Here is a 17,545-nt window from a genome sequence, read left to right on the forward strand (position 1 = left end):
ACTTCGGACTTAGAAAGATAAAATCGAAGCATAAAAATCAGCAGAAGTCTAGACCTTAGCTGTGAAATTGCTTTGCACTGTAAGTGGGTCTATCGATTTTCGTGGCAATTTAAGGGACAGTTCAAGAATCCTTGTGTGTATCATATCTCATTAAAAAGGTTCACTCCCTTCCATAGAAAGAATTGTGCTCCTTCTGATGCATTGGGAATGAGTGCAATCTTGACACCTAATACATTTTGCAAAAGATGACTTAGAAACGTGATTTCTAATAATCTGGGTATCGTGTTATCCAGCTACACTCCAACATTTGAAGATGTCAACATCGATAGTTCAGTAGAGTTGGGACTAGTGGCAACATTGAGTGGAATGAAAGATCAGAACATCACCTGTATGATTTTTTGTTTGTTTTCTTCTGTTTAGGAGGAATGAGGGGCTGGAGTCCCAAAATAACAGAAAATCTAGCTCATAAGGCTATTACATTTCAGTCTAGGACTAGGAGATCAGCGATAACATGTTGGAGAATAATCACCAACTGCAGTCATTTTTTGTGTTCTGTTTGTACTTTGTTCTGTAAACCTTTCGTGATATTATATATCAGATTCTCAGTGCACATCATTTACAACCATGTTAGAGATAGCCGTGCTTGCATTTTGTCAACAGCTACCAACCTAGCTCTTGTTTCAGATTGATAAGACCAATTAGTAAACTAGAGATACTTAGATTATCAAATAAAGACAATGGTTTATTTCATACATAGCGACCAGCGTTACAATTACATTTGATGCACCATAATCCTTTGCGAAATAGCTACAATAATTCAGAGTCTCAGTCATCATCTGTTCATTTTTTTTTTTTTTTTTAACTTTTTTTAATAACTCACACACTGCTTCCTTGCTTCCTCGACAAAATTACAGAATCCATGTCAAGCCATTGCTGCAGCCACATCTCTCCTTCTTATCAGGTACTCCTCAATCCCTAACTTTTCCAAATCCCCCATATATTTATCGCTTTGATTCCTCCTAAAACCCTATAATGTTACTGCACAAACCCACTTCCAAAACCCTCAGAAAGCTACTCTTCCCCTATCAAAATCCAATCTTTTCTTGTTTGTACCAACCCCAAAACCCTGCTTACATTTACACCCAGAAAGCCAACTATGTTAATGTCTACATGAAATGGAAGAAAGACTCTTACTTTGACACCATTGAGCACATTGACAAGTCCATAGTGCTAAAACCCATCATAAACCTCAAGAACTGTATTACTGAGGATCCCAATGGGTGTATCCCAATCTATCGAGTGTCCAAAAGGGGTTTTGCATTAGATGTACCCATGAAGGTTGCCAAGTTTTTGAGGAAATACCCGTCAATTTTTGAGGAGTTTTCTGGGGAATACAATTATCCCTGGTTCAAATTGACCCCAGAAGCAGCTGAGATTGATAGGGAGGAGAAGAGGGTTTATGAGGATTGTAGGGAGGATTTGAGGGATAGGCTGAAAAAGTTGATCTTGATGAGTAAAGAGAAGGTTTTGCCTTTGAAAATTATTCAGGGGATGGAGTGGTATTTGGGTTTGCCTGATGATTTTTTGCATTACACGGAAAAGAATCTGGATCGGTCTTTTCGGTTTGTGACGATGGAAGATGGGTTAGAGGGATTAGCTGTTGACAGTGGTGAAAAGGTCTTGTCTGTGGTGCAAAGGAATGCAATGAAAAATGGGGTGTATTCTGGAGGCTCAATGGAGGCAGTTGAGTTTCCGTGTTTCCCTTCCAATGGTCTGAGGTTGAGACACAAGATTAAAGATTGGTTAGAGGAGTTTCAGAAACTTCCCTATGTTTCACCTTATGAGGATTCTTCACACTTGCAGCCAGATTCTGATGAATGTGAGAAACGAGTTGTGGGGCTTCTTCATGAGTTGCTTAGTCTATTTGTTGAGCATTCAGCAGAGAGGAAGAAGCTCTTTTGTCTTAAGAAGTATATGGGACTTCCACAGAAAGTGCACAGAGCATTTGAGAGACATCCCGAGATTTTCTATTTGTCTCATAAGAACAAGACTTGTACGGCAATTCTTAAAGAGGCTTACTGTGATGAGTCTGCTATTGAGAAGCATCCACTGTTGGCAGTGAGAAAGAAGTATATTAGGTTGATGAGGGAGTCAGCAGTGATCTTGAAGAATAGGAGAGTGAATGGCCGTTTAGCTGGTGGTGGGAATATGGAGCTGGATTTGGATTTGGAACATAAATGTGAGGACAGAGGAGGTGGAGAGAATACGAAGGTGGACTTGGATTTGGAGTCTGAGAATGTAGACAATAGAGATGGAGAGTGTTCTCAGTAACTGGTTTTCCACATATATGCTGTTCATTGGAATTTAATATTGCAAGGTCTATAGCATAGGAACCCTGAAAGTTTAGGCACAAGGTCTATAGCTGGAATGCCGGTGGTGGGTTTAGGCACAAGGAACCCTGAAAGTTTACTGCTAGATGCTGGAGCTTCCTTTGTTATTAAAGATTTTGGTGACCCAAAATTGTGGGAGGCACTGGAAGAGTTGGAGAAGAGAGCAGTGAAACAGTGAGTAAACAATGAAAGTAAATTTCTAGTTTGACCTCTGCTTCTGTACATCCTGATTGGACTTGGCATTCTATTCTTTTCCGGTTACATTGTAGATTTGGAATCCTTGACCTGTGAAAACAAAATCCTGTCTGAAATTGAGCTAAACTATTTCATAGTCTTCCAATTGAATATATATCTGAAATTGGATTCCCAATTTTGGTGTCCCTGTTTCTATTTCATTTGCCTTCACTTTTACTGTGAAAGTGTGAATTGCAAAACAATGATGTTCTTTGTGATTGAATTAATGCACAACTGCCCTCCCTATTACCTTACAAGATATCAAAACTTGGACAAGAAACGAAGTGTTTTGATCTTCAGTGTCCTGGTCCTCGACATGTTTTGATCTTCAACCTGGCAGGCCACTACTTATCTTACCATACTTTTCATCTATGACAAACTTGATTGAGTTCATAACACCACTAAAATCCAGAAGCAGCTTCCCCCTTCCTTCAGTATAATATTATTACCTTGCTAGGAGCTGCTATCTTCTTGATGATTAGTCTTCTCTAATCTTTGATTTGCAGAAACTAAACATGTTTTCAATAAAAGGTGGAGTGACTGTGGCTTCACATCCTTAATTACAAGTAAACCGAGGGATTGGGATTTCAGCCTTTCAATAAATCAAATATCAACATACAAAAAGGCAAGCACAATTACTATCAACCATAAGCAAGGCTAAATAAAAAACAAGAACATAACGCAAAGGCGCCCAGCATAAAGGCAAAGATTTAAACTCGTAATCTTTATGGTGCTAGTTACGCTAGCTAACCAACATCAAGTACGTTCCTTTATTAAAAGAGAGGTTCCAGTCGGTTTCAACTGCTACAGCTTGAGAATCCAAACTTGGCCTCAGTGAAGCTCTCATAAGTAGCCATGGCCTCAGGTTGAATGGCGATATACATAGTTGGGTATTGTGAAACCATTATATTGTAGCACCAGTATGGGGAGGCGTCTCATCACAGGCTCACAAAATGGGGAGTGTTCACTCTTTGGAATGGTCAGTCATTTATCCATGAATCGAGTGTTGAGGCTCATGATCAAGCAATCGCATCTATGGTGTGGATCTATGATGAAGAAGGTTGAATCTATGGTGAAGATGATGGGGGATCGATAAAGTATTGGAAGAGTAACATGATCAATGTGCTAGTGAAGAACTTTGCTCACCAAGAACCGGTTTGGGACTTGAGAGCTTTTTCAGGACTAGTTTGAAGTTATGTTCATATTTCGGATGACACTACTGTTAAGATATGGTTTTTTAACGGTGCCAAGAGCACAGATTGACTGACCATGGTTAGTTGACTGACAGTCTGACACCCTACAAAGTCTCTACTAGCTTCAGGTGGGAATGCCAGTGTTGTCAAACCGTGGGATGCTAGGACAGGGCGAGAGCTTTGATCCCTTCATGTTTATCTCATACGTGGAATCCAAATGGCAACTTTCTGCTAACTGATTCCAAGGATCAAAGTCAATAAGCTTTATGACATGAGGGCTATGAAGGAATTTGAAAAGCAGAGAAGTGTGTCGGAAAAGTAAATAAATTTGTAAGGAAATTTGCTATATAATCAATAGATGAGATTGTCACCAGAGATGCAAAATCGAAAAGGCTGATTTTCATATGGACACCTGCTGTACCAAGTTGAATACTGGTGCAGCAATAGACTTTAAACAAAAGAAGCTGGCTAAGCTTGGCATGGTTGGGCAAGATACCAAAGGAGAGAAGATGTGTGCATGGCACAAGTAGCTGCCCTCGAACCCTTCTATTGTCACGCTAGAAGCTCTTGCTTATCTATCATGGTCTCAAAATGTGTAGACAAGTAGGGTGTCAATCAGTTAGAAGTAGAAAGCGCCTCCAACATAGTAATCTCAGCCCTTTGAAAGGAGCTGGACCAATTGCAACCATGAAACCAAGTTGGCCAACACTGAATTTGCAGTGGCAAAATAACAGAGAAAAGGGGGCAAATGGGAAGAATCAAGTACATAAGCCATGCAAAATTAACCTGATACTACTATAAAAGAGTACATTACATAAGTTCTACACATATACAAAGATAAATACACAGCAAATATAATCAAACAATAAAACAAGAATTCACCACCCCATCCCAAAGCATGAGAACTTGTGTCAACAACATAATCAGATGAAAAGAGAAAACCTCCGTAGCAGAAATTATGAAGACATGCAGACACTCAGCGGACCCATGATACAGAATCAACCTCATCCCTAGCTGCCTTGTATAATTCAAGCCTTTTAGCACACTGTAGCCTCCTCTCCATCAATGCCGGGTCTTCGTCAAGCAGTTGACCCAACTGCTTACCCTGAAACACAAGCCAAAGCAACCATTAACTTAAAACAGAATGAAATAAAATTATCCTAACTCAAAGAATCAAGCCTTAGAATTATGACAAGTCATGCTTGAAGGCACAGCCACCAGTGGAAGTCCTGATTCACATAGTAGTAACTCACAATTTTAAATTACTGATAGTTAGATAGTAGAAAACACCACCATTTAAAAAATAATAATAATAAATAAAAAATAAAAAAAAGCAGTCATAACAAGCTTGTCCAATAAATGAATTAGGCTCCACAACTCTACAGATGAAAATTCTGGCTCATAGGAAATACACCAGTAAACACCCATGGAAACTTTAAAGAGGCTCAGTATTTAATAAGTCTTATACTATTATTTATATACTGCATGACCTGTAGAAGTCAATGATCTCTAAGAGTGTGTGCTTAGAGAGAGAGAGAGAGAGAGATAGTACCTCTCTCTTTCCTATTTGAATATAGAAGTGATTTAGCAACGACGTTTTTGCCTCCCTGACTTGACAGTGAACGACAGCCTTGGGAATTGTATTCCTCAGAGTGTCAGACACCATTCCCACATAAGAGGACACGTTTGATCCTATCCTCCGAAAGTGACCCTCTGAATAGCGGTCCATAGCAGCAGCAGCATTTGCAGCTGGATTTCCACCTGGGTTTCCTGGTTTTCCTCCTGGGGTTATTGGTTTCTCCACTTCCTGTGGAAGTCTTCGAAAGAACTCCACAGTCAAGTATGAAGATTCCATGTCCACTAAGCGGAGAGTTGACTTCTTACTCTCATCACGGAACCTTTCCAATGCTTCATTACAAGCACCAGCTATTTCAGCTGTCAGAGTCGGAAACCGTCTCAACTCCTAAGAGTAGCAAACATCAAAATCATTAATCTCTTTATCACTGAAATAACACTTGTTAAGCAGCAAAAATACCAGGCAAGTTTGGTTCACCTGAGTTTCTGCCAATGACTTCCTCACAAGTTCTTTCAAGACGAAGTGGACCTATAGTATCCATTTTCAGCCAGTCAAAAATAAAGACTTATCAGTTCTTAACTGATTGCACTTTAGAAGATAAAAAAAAAATGAATACTTACAGCATCAACAGAAGCCTCAGCTGGCCCTCTAAAGTAATTCAGTGATCCCTCAATAAGACGGCGGTAACCTTGCTCTGGGGCAATCAAGTGAGGCTGATAACCATCAGCCTCTGAAACCACTTTCCTTACATTCTGCAAAGAGAGATGTCGATCAAATGGAAGCTTCCTCAAAGCAGCAGGTAGCTGGTTGTCAAAGACACCATAAATCCTATCACCTCCAGGTCGCCTATCATGAAAAAATCAAGCAGAGTTATAGACACAGATTAGTATTGCAAAGGATTTCTTTTCGTGAAAAATAAATAAACCAATTCCAATTAAGGGTAATGCAAGTTAGGTTCTCTATCAAACCCTGATTCCTGATTGATAAAATAAAGAAGCAACCAATGCATACCAGTTCATATTATGTTCATTTAACATTACAAAGACGTAATATGATCAATGACTCAATGTGATAGAGCACCAATGCATATCACTCAACCTACCTAAACTATTCAGCTAGAAACTAAAGATTAGCTCTGCCACCTAAAACTCCACTATTGACTACTACAAATTGTCAAACCTTGGCTGTTGAAAGAGTTTTCCTATGTAATAATTTGCACAAGAAACCACTTTTTACTAAGCATTCTAGTTAGATGTAGGAAAACAAGTTACTAAGTTTCAGTATAATGCATGCGTGAGAATGTGAGATGAATATACCACATTTACTAAAGAGATAGATAGTTGACTATTCGAGGACTATATTAAAGTTAATCCCAACAAAAAAAAAAAATCAAGTATTTAATCAATTTAACAATATAGGCTCCATCTCAACTTAGATCGCAAAATGACCTTGTGGATCTACATGAGTTTTGCACCTAAAAACAAAATTTTAAATACAGTGATGAGTAAAAATTAAATTCAATGAACAAATCTTACCCTCCATCTAAATGCTCTTTAAATATTCGGTCAAATGCACGGCAAAGTTCCAAAATAGTGTACAACTGAGCCTGCAATACAAAATCTTGGTTACAAACTCAAAATTGTCTAAGATAATACAAGATGAAATTAACAATATAGAGTAGTTAACTCACTCCAGCGTCAACGGCTATAGGCCTACCAAGATGGTCCATCTCAGACTCAAGTTCGTCAATGCTTTTGTTGATCAACGATGTGATACTTGGGATACGAGCCCTAATTACAGTCTCCAAGTGCTATAAACAAGATCAACTCATCAAAATGGATACTTTGTTTAAAGGACCAAGATACTCTTAATTGCAATATAGACATTCGTGCTCAAACCTGTGACAGAAGTTTAGCGAGGTACTCCGAACCCATTCTATTAGCCAAATGCCCATAGTCAGGACTAGTTGCGAAGTACTCACGTTCCTTGCGCCTTGCAACAATCATGTCCGTGTTCTTATTAATATCCGCTTGGGAACGGTTCACAACTCCAACCCAAGGCTGTTGCAGGCGGTAAGATCTTCCTTCAATAACCTTTTGGGTAAAACATGTAAGAGATTAGTAATACTATTATTTCTTTGTTAAACAAAAAAAAACCTTTATATTAAACAATGAGTGCAAAAGGCACGCATGCAACAAGCATGGGAAAATGTAAACAAAACGATAAAAGAGTTTTATGGTTCACACCCATTTAAAGCAACACATGCCTTTAATTTGACAACAGTTGTTTTTGGAATGCAAAACTATTTTCAGATTTATAATGTAACTGAACAGTAGCTCATTGCAAAACACATTTCCGAGAATATGGTACAGAACAGGAAGAGGGGAAAAGAGGGAGAGAGAGAGGGAGAGATCATACATCCAAAGCGTTAGTTCCTTTGTCCATCAAATCAAGCTTTGTCATCACCCCAAACGTTCTTTCACCTGTGTGCAAGTTATAAATATAAGTGAATGCGACAAATTAACTGTACAAACAGGCCAGAAGCAGGGGAAATGGTTTACTCTAACAAGAAGACATGGTATACCTTGTGGATCCACTTCCCGTGCAAGTTTGATAGCATCAGATGTAGCTATATCTTGGTTGGCTGGGGATATTGCTAGTATGATGCTATTTGGCTACAATAAGCACAAAATCATTCAATCAGGACACAAATGATGTTCATCATGCGAAAAATAAGATGGAATAGATAGAAATACAAAGAGGCCACCAAGAATAGAAAACCCTATGTGCACTCTATATCAAACAACTTGATGATTACAGAAAATAGAAGAACAACGAAGGTGGTAGAACAATTCTTTTGATAAAGCTATGTTAATGTTGTAATATTTATCCCTTCAACAGTGTGCAGAAATCGAGTGTAATATTTACTTCTTAGGTTGACATAAATTAGTAGTCAATTCCTAACAGCTTAAGCTTTGGCTGGCTTAATGTTATCACCAAACATAATAAAATTAACGCACACAACATGTGAGAAAGAGAAGCAAGTTACATTATTTGCTCCACAAAAATTAAAATGTGCAATGACAAATAATTTGTGTCATCAACAATAGTTGCATGTTTCAGTCCATTTTTTTAATCAAGATATTGTAGTTTTTCTTTTTCCAAACATTAGGTGACCTCATAACTCATATGAATGTGTATGCATGTATGAACGTGTTTGTGTGGGTTTATGACTACATTAATCATTACCTTCTCAACATAAGATCGAACCATGTTTTCAATATCTTCAACAATACTTTCCGGCTGGCCCTCTGAAAAGAACAGCTGACTTATTGACGACTGACAAATAAAATCACATAATACAGAACAGCAGTTTAATATATAACTAACACTTGAATGAAAACGTACCAACAGCAACTTTCGTCAAACCAGGTAAATCAATTAGGGTCAAGTTGACAACTGCCAAATGAAGAAAATGAATAGTTAAGTGTATGGATAACAACAGAGTATATAAGATGAGACTCCAATTCCTCCCTCACTTATGTCATCAAAGTGCACAATGAGGAGTTTGGAAAAATGAAATAATGTGCAAAGAAAAAAGTACAATGTCTGGAATTATAAATGGGGTAAAAGCTGATCACATAATAATGCAAGTTGATGTTGATGTACAAGGAATTACAAAAAGAACTTCGTTTTTGATAATTCTAAGAGTACATAGGAAAATTCTACAATGTGTTAATAGGAATTGCTATTGCCCTAAAACATGGATCTTGTTTTCAATATGTTCTATACAATTTTACCAGTTTATGTGAAATATCGTCTGAGAAAACTGCAATGAACTATTAATTTCTGGGAGGTATTGGCGCAAGAATGACAAACACACAATCATATTAACATGCACGAGGATGCACAGATGAAAAAAAAAAAAAAAGTAACATAAAAGGATACAAGAGTTTCACAATTTCACCAATGATCGCATGGGTGACTAGGGATCTCATGGACCTTATTCAAAAATTGGGGAAATTAAGGGAAAGAGTAACACACCGTTGGGGGAATAGATACTGAGATGGATAGGAACAGGAGATATCATTTTTGACTTTCCTGTTACCCTATCAGTTTCATCCTGAATTTCCTTTCGAACCGCGGCTGCAGAGAGACAACAACTAATGTTATATGAAGCAATTCCATTATCTACACATAAATTTGTGCGGTCGTGTAGCTCTAACTCATGACAGAAAGTTCCTATCAAGAGCATTATATTAACAAAGAAAAAATACAATAGAAATCAGTAGGAAAAAAAATAAAAAATTCATTCTGTTCATAGAGTAACCAACAAAAACACAAATTCGGATGTTCTTTCAAAATAATTCAAAACACGTGTAATGTGAACTCAATCAACTCTCATTCTAATCAGAGGAGGTCATGCAATCTCAGCAGGTTCTAAATACTAAATAGTGTATACTCACATATGTTTCCTTGAACTGTCTACATTTATTAGTCGAGCAAAACCAACTCTGGACCAAAAAAACCATCTACCCATTCTCCGCTACAATAATCAATCTCACACATACAAGCATACAGGAAACTACAAAACACAATGGGGCGGCCGGTAATTTACATACTGAAATCAGTGAATCTTCTCTTGGAGAGATGAAGAAACTCGGCATACTCCTGAGTTCCTTCATCAGTCTTGTGGAGCTGCAACACCAACGGCCGCCTCGTCACAATCCCTGCAAATCACACAAAAAAACAACACGGTAACAAAAAATCAAAAACTAAAGACGAAAATTTCAAACAATTAGTTCAACCTCAAAAGCCTGAAAATTTCACCTGATCCTCTGGGAAGAAAGTCACGCCCCACAATGCTCTCCAGCACCGAAGACTTCCCCGAACTCTGTTAAAAATAAAAAATAAAAAAAAGTAAAAATTGAACTAAATTAGCAATAAAAACCAGCTCCATAGAGTAAAATTGTTCGTAAAACCCTACTAAATTTCCAATTCTACGCAGTAAAAACACTGCATCGCAAGAAAACCCTAGAATTGAAGATGAAAGCGGAGAAGCTGACCTGGCCGCCGACGACGGCAACAGAAGGGAGAGCTTCCCACAGAGAAGAGAAAGTGTTGTCGCCACCGCCGTAGTCGCCGAGCACAGTACAGGCCCGCTGTATCCGATTAACCAAACCGATCAAGCTTTCCATCGTCGTCATCTTCAGGTAAACCCTAGCTACTGTTATAGTTCGTCGTTTAGAAATAGAAGAAGGAGAGGAAGTTGGACTTGGAATAGAAATGGGAGAACAATCAAAACGGGTCAAAATTTCGAGAGGCTCTCTTTGTAATGGTTTTGGAATGACGGGTCGGGTTTTGAAGCGGTGACCCGGTTCGGATAAGATTTGGGTCCACTGGGATGCTTCGGTAGGGGATGCAAGACGCGTTTCAAATTTCAAAAATTTGAATGGTGTGACGGTCAAGAGAAAAAGGTCAAAAATATAATAATAGATAGTTCGTGAGGGGGACCCGGCGTGACGATCCCACTTTGGTAACGGAACAAGATTTGGGAAGGTTTTGGCGGCTAAGGAAATCCAGCTCACTGCGGGTTTCTATTTCGAAGACTTCTATGAGAAATATTTCGGTGCGACGGCCGTGCCACGTGTCCGTGTGACCGGCCCATGGTCGTGCGGCACGTGTTTTTTTTTTTTAAAGCTGCTCACAGCAGGCGCTGCGTTTTTCTCCGACGAAGCTTCTTCTGTTTTTTCTTCACCCTCGTCGGCCGAAACCATCGCCAACCACGACGCAGATCCTCCTCCGCTGCTCTCCCTCATATCCAGCCCCAAATTCCGCGATCGCCACACCCTCCAAAACCCTACCCATCCTCTCTCCGCCTTCTTCTTCCTCTCCACCTCTCCGGATCCCTCTCCTCTCCCTTCCATTCGCTCCCGGAGCTTCGACGGGACAAGATTCTCCAGAGAAAGGAAGAAGAAGCTTCGCCAGAGGAGAACGCAGCTGCTGCTGTGGGCTGCTGTGAAAAAAAAAACACGTGTCGCACGACCGTCGGCCGGTCGCACGGACACGTGGCACGGCCGTCGCACTGAAGAATTTCTCTTCTTCTATGCACCAAGTTTTTAAGTGCACAAATTGTTATAATACAAACTGAGCCATTTATTTGATCTAAACACTAACATCAATACTAACACCGTTAAAAAGAATTCGATCAAACCCAAAAAACTAGTTAACATGATAAAAACAAATCACAATGAATATTAAGTTTATCGAATCTAACCTCGCTGAGGTAGAATTAAAAAATATATATATATATATATATTTAATCGAGGTCGATTAGAAGGAAAGGGCTTTGTCTCGTCGGGTTTCGGGTCGGGCTTGGGTTCGCTAACATCATCACCATCGCGGGCGAGTCTTACGGCTACAGCGACTTCTGCAATTTTGCTTCTTCCCCGACAACACCAGACTCCACAGCCGCGTTGCCCAAAACCCCGTCGTTTCGGGAGACCAAAGATCCACGTGGCGTTGACATCTAGACGACCATGAAGTGGAGCAACCTCAGAGGTGATGCAGAATACGGTGGGAAACCGCGTCGAGTCGAATCTAGGTAGTCTTGAGGAGAGAGGAAGAAGAATCTGTGGTTGGAAGCTTCTGCAGCTTCGCTGTTCCACAACAAATTCAGGCGACACGGTTGTGATTTGTTTTTCGTAAGGTATGGAAATAGATCAGCTCTCCGAGATCTACATGATCGTTCAAGTATTTTTCAAATTTGATTGGTTTTGATGAAACTCTGTTCTGGGTTCCTGGAATCGTCGCCGTGCAGAAGTATGAATTAGATTTTTCGAGCTTTAAATATTTATGGATTAAAGTTCGAGTGTTTCTATCACGTGTCTGAGGTGCCTCCCACAAGTGTAGTTTAGATAATTATAGTAGAAGATTGATAGGAAAATGGATGTGAGCAGAGGAACTATGGCGACCACAAATAGCTTTTGAATACAAAGGCACATAACAAAGTCAACAGAGCCAAGCAAATGTTGTTTGTACTGCAGTTAAATCTTTTGGTCTTTATTTTATTGTTGTTCACTAAGGGCAACTCCAACCATGGTCTTGGATTTGGAGTCCTATATCAATTATAAGACCTCTTTATTGTACTATTCATTTAGGACTTATTTTCTCATCTCCAACTATGAGTCCTATATGAGGTCTTATATTCATTTTTGTTGATTAAAATAAGTTATAGGTGGTATATTTATGAATATTATATTAAATAATATGTTAATAACCTTATTAAGTTAATAAAAGTTCACAATTTTTATTTTATCACAAAATTTTAATTTATTCTTATAATTAAATATAATTTTGTTAATTAAAAATATAATTAATACATACTAATTTTTTGTCGTTTTATGTCGGCATATATGACAAATAATCAAATTATTGACAGATATTATCTTGTGTTGTGTCGGTGTATACGACAAACAACTGAGTTCGTATGTGATTATCGTCGCCACATGTCAAACACTAATTGGCTATCTAGATTACGGGTTATATTTGTTCGACATGTGTCATATTTTATCTGTTTATATCATCTCAAATTGTCCATAAATATGAGGTCATTATCATCCTCATTCCTCACAAATTCACAACACTCTTCTCATATCAAAATCTTCATATCGTTTCCTTTTGATTTTGTGAAACTGTTTTTCTACAATGAATCATTTGACAAAATGGTTTATGAAAGATCAAGAAGTGGCCGTTACAAGAAACCAACGAAGATCCATGATGATGTCTGCTGCTGCCTTGTAAATCCAAGATCTAGAAGAAGAGGATTCACAATGGGGTGGTTCTTCGGAAGGTCATTCGTATACTGCCAGAAACAGAGAGATCATGGATCAACGTCTGAAAGCTCTATACTTCACGGATCCATGCAGGTACGAACCAAATATATTTCGTAGGAGATACAGAATGCAACCTTGGTATTTGACAGGATGATGCGCGACGTGGCCAACTACGATCCATATTTTGTTCAAGGAAGAGATGCGATTGGGAGAGTCGGCCTATCCACTGAACAAAAACTTACATGCGCCATGAGACAACTCGCATATGGGGTCACAGCCGACTTCTTTGATGATTACATGGATATTGCAAAATCCACTGCCATCGAGATTTTGGAACACTTCATTAGAGCAATATGGAATGTGTACCATGAGCATTACCTTCGCCGACCAACACCGGCAGATCTGCGACGGCTTCTCGACAAGGCAGCAGAAAGAGGATTTCCAAGAATGATCAGGAGCCTCGATTGTATGCACTGGCAGTGAAAAAGTTGTCCCACCGGATGGGGAGGGCAGTATACTGGCTATAAGGGGAAACCAACAATCATCTTGGAGGCAGTGGCATCCTATGATACTTGGATTTGGCACGCCTTCTTCGGCCTTCCAGATTCCCTAAACGATATTAATGTCCTTGGACAATCACCATTATTTAATGATGTGTCTCGTGGTGAAACTCCTCAGGTAAGCTATGAAGTACAAAATAGGCATTATGGGCAATGTTATTATCTTGTTTATGGCATTTACCCAAAATGGGCCTCATTTGTCCAAGCAATCAAAAACCCAAGGACGCCGTAGACAAAACATTTCACAAGGATGCAAGAAGCATACATAAAAGATGTGGAGAGAGCTTTTGGTATTCTTCAAGCTCGTTGGGCAATCATTAGAGGGCTAGCTCGTGGATGGAGTAAGGAGAATCTTCAGTTCATCATGATGACGTGCATTATCTTGCATAATATGATTGTTGAAGATAAGCATGATGAAGATGCAGTTGAGCCATTTGATCCGAATGACATTCCCACCATACCAAAAAAGGCACATATATATGACAGAATCCCTGATCAAGACACCTCTGTTCATTGCAATCCGAACAGGCTAAATCAATTCATGCGTCACTAAAAGAGATCATCATTCATAACTTCACTCACATGTCGTTTTCTTTTTATGCAATAAAATATGGTGAAGTTTTTGGCTTTTCATAGACCTAAACTAGCATTTTCAACTAGCCACCTACTGTTTGATTTACTTATGTGTATGGTTTAGCATCATCAATACTCAATGTCAGAAGTTTTAGAACTGTTTGTTCTAATAGACTTTGATGTTGTTGTATCTGTTTATTCTTTTCAGTAAATTTTTCTGATCAGTTTCCCTCTTTTGCAGCTTCTATTCAGTTGGTTCACTAAAAGAGTGTTGGAAATACAAAGCAGTTAATCAACAGGTAATAGAAACATTCTATTCTATTACAATCTTTCTTCATTGCATATGCATAGATGCTTATAATTACCTGCACTCAATTATGTTCATCAACTAAGTGCACAGCTTTTTAAGTAAAGATTTTACTTGCTTTGTGTTTGCACTAGACAATATATATCATAAACATTGATGTGAGAAGAAATTCCCAGCATTTAGCTTTTTATTGAATTTTAAAGGGTATAGTCTTAATAAAATTTTAATCACCTTCAACCATTAACATTTTGACTTTACTTCTTTACCATTTACATTATGTAAGTACGGACACAGTAGTTTAATGAAAATTGTGTAGTCTGTTGCTAATAGATTTTGATATGTAGTCTTTGTTCTTTTTAGTAAATTTTTCTGGTCAGTTTCCTCTTTTGCAGCTTCTATTCATATGATCATATGATCATAATCAGACCTAATGTCTTGCTCCTGTTTTCATATCGTATGAGATTACTTTCTATCTGAAATTGACATGTCCACTACCCTCCATGTTTTGATCATGTTCTTTATGTCTGTTGTTTTTTATTGAAACAAACATCTCATAGTTACTTTCTCAATTTGCAGATATCAACACCAGATATTGCTGAATGCTTCTTTAACAGTAGCCTTGGCACGTACTAAACGATTAACAAGCTCAAGTATATTTTTAGTTCCTTGAATTGGAGCTATCACAAGAAGAAATATGCCAAAGTCCCGCTGCAACGCGCGGGCATCTTTCTAGTCAAAAGTAAAAGTTTGTACTCGGAGTACTGCGTACACAGCAGCCGTTCCCACAGAATCCATGCCATTGCTGTAGCCACATCTCTCCTTCTTATCAGGTACTCCTCAACCCCTAACTTTTCCAAATCCCCCATATATTTATCTCTTCGATTCCTCCTAAAACCCTATAATGTTACTGCACAAAGCCACTTCTAAAACCCTCAGAAAGCTACTCTTCCCCTATCAAAATCCTATCTTTTCTTGTTTGTACCAACCCCAAAACCCTGCTTACATTTACACCCAGAAATCCAACTATGTTAATGTCTACATGAAATGGAAGAAAGACTCGTACTTTGACACCATTGAGCACATTGACAAGTCCATAGTGCTTAAACCCATCATAAACCTCAAGAACTGCATTACTGAGGATCCCAATGGGTGTATCCCAATCTATCGAGTGTCCAAAAAGGGTTTTGCATTAGATGTACCCATGAAGGTTGCCAAGTTTTTGAGGAGATACCCATCAATTTTTGAGGAGTTTTCTGGGGAATACAATTATCCCTGGTTTAAATTGACCCCAGAAGCAGCTGAGATTGATAGGGAGGAGAAGAGGGTTTATGAGGATTGTAGGGAGGATTTGAGGGATAGGCTGAAAAAGTTGATCTTGATGAGTAAAGAGAAGGTTTTGCCTTTGAAAATTATTCAGGGGATGGAGTGGTATTTGGGTTTGCCTGATGATTTTTTGCATTACACGGAAAATAATCTGGATCGGTCTTTTCAGTTTGTGACGATGGAAGATGGGTTAGAGGGATTAGCTGTTGACAGTGGTGAAAAGGTCTTGTCTGTGGTGCAAAGGAATGCAATGAAAAATGGGTGTATTCTGGAGGCTCAATGGAGGCTGTTGAGTTTCCGTGTTTCCCTTCCAAGGGTCTGAGGTTGAGACACAAGATTAAAGATTGGTTAGAGGAGTTTCAGAAACTTCCCTATGTTTCACCTTATGAGGATTCTTCACACTTGCAGCCGGATTCTGATGAATGTGAGAAACGAGTTGTGGGGCTTCTTCATGAGTTGCTTAGTCTGTTTGTTGAGCATTCAGCAGAGAGGAAGAAGCTCTTTTGTCTTAAGAAGTATATGGGACTTCCACAGAAAGTGCACAGAGCATGTGAGAGACATCCCGAGATTTTCTATTTGTCTCATAAGAACAAGACTTGTACGGCAATTCTTAAAGAGGCTTACTGTGACGAGTCTGCTATTGAGAAGCATCCACTGTTGGCAGTGAGAAAGAAGTATATTAGGTTGATGAGGGAGTCGGCAGTGATCTTAAAGAATAGGAGAGTGAATGGTCGTTTAGCTGGTGGTGGAAATATGGAGCTGGATTTGGATTTGGAACATAAACATGAGGGCAGAGGAGGTGGAGAGAATACGAAGGTGGACTTGGATTTGGAGTCTGAGAATGTAGACAATAGAGATGGAGAGTGTTCTCAGTAACTACTTTTCCTTAGATATGCTGTTCATTGGAATTTAATATTGCAAGGTCTATAGCATAGGATGAATCTCAATGACAACCACTTATCTGTTTTAGCAATGAATATGATTTTCTTTTAAAGAGGGGAAGAATAAGACGTTATTTAAATTTGAATCTTTGTTCCCCATTAATATTGAATTTTGGAGTTCTGATTGAAATTTGACATGGAAGTTTTAATGTTTATGAACCTAGACTAATCAATTGCAATATAGTTACTGAGAATATGGCTATACCCTTTACTAGGTACCAGGTAGGAGCAGAGGGGCTATTCTGGAATGTTATACTATACAAGTACGTTGATCAGGATGCTGTTTACTGGGGTCCTCTGTCAGCTCTTGGATTGCAGTCTTTTGTCAATTCTTTTCATAGTACTGTCAGTCAATATGGCCAGGACTCTAATCAAGTAGAATCTGTTAGAGTAAGGTTATGTGAAGCCTTTTATTGTGGAGAATGATGAATTATAGCTCGTGCCTTAAAAGAAGAGTCATCTCGACATGGAGATGCGCCTTGGCAAGCATATATATTTTTTCACAGGATTGGCCTGCTTGCTTACAGATATAATGGTTCTGGTATGGGAAATATTGGCCTTTAATCTAATTCAGAGGTTTTGTTGTTTATTTGTTCTTCTGATAGTGATTACA

The 17,545-nt window shown here is 38.8% G+C and overlaps 2 protein-coding genes and 1 pseudogene across 3 annotated transcripts; 2 read left to right on the forward strand and 1 right to left on the reverse strand.

Moving 5' to 3' along the window:
• The first annotated feature begins 963 nt into the window (after positions 1-963).
• On the forward strand, positions 964-2,612 carry LOC101310834. Its single transcript, XM_004307228.1, has one exon. The coding sequence runs from the start codon at positions 1,033-1,035 to the stop codon at positions 2,329-2,331; it is 1,299 nt and encodes a 432-aa protein (XP_004307276.1). The 5' UTR covers positions 964-1,032; the 3' UTR covers positions 2,332-2,612.
• Positions 2,613-4,587: 1,975 nt separating this feature from the next.
• LOC101311130 (dynamin-related protein 1E-like) lies at positions 4,588-10,665 on the reverse strand. Its single transcript, XM_004307229.1, has 15 exons — positions 10,460-10,665; positions 10,224-10,287; positions 10,016-10,123; positions 9,438-9,539; positions 8,802-8,852; positions 8,643-8,704; positions 7,978-8,068; positions 7,812-7,876; positions 7,292-7,486; positions 7,084-7,203; positions 6,929-6,999; positions 6,014-6,239; positions 5,871-5,921; positions 5,370-5,780; positions 4,588-4,922 (listed from the first exon to the last, which is right to left on the reverse strand). Exons 1-15 carry the CDS (start codon positions 10,598-10,600, stop codon positions 4,794-4,796), a joined length of 1,887 nt encoding a protein of 628 aa, XP_004307277.1. The 5' UTR covers positions 10,601-10,665; the 3' UTR covers positions 4,588-4,793.
• A 4,847-nt stretch (positions 10,666-15,512) lies between these two features.
• Positions 15,513-17,496, forward strand: LOC101296819 (annotated as a pseudogene). The gene is made up of 3 exons (XR_185350.1): positions 15,513-16,863; positions 17,148-17,327; positions 17,439-17,496. The product of XR_185350.1 is annotated as an uncharacterized LOC101296819 (transcript).
• Positions 17,497-17,545: the final 49 nt, after the last annotated feature.

This window comes from Fragaria vesca, linkage group LG7 (assembly GCF_000184155.1).
Source record: "Fragaria vesca subsp. vesca linkage group LG7, FraVesHawaii_1.0, whole genome shotgun sequence".
Lineage (NCBI taxonomy): Eukaryota > Viridiplantae > Streptophyta > Magnoliopsida > Rosales > Rosaceae > Fragaria > Fragaria vesca.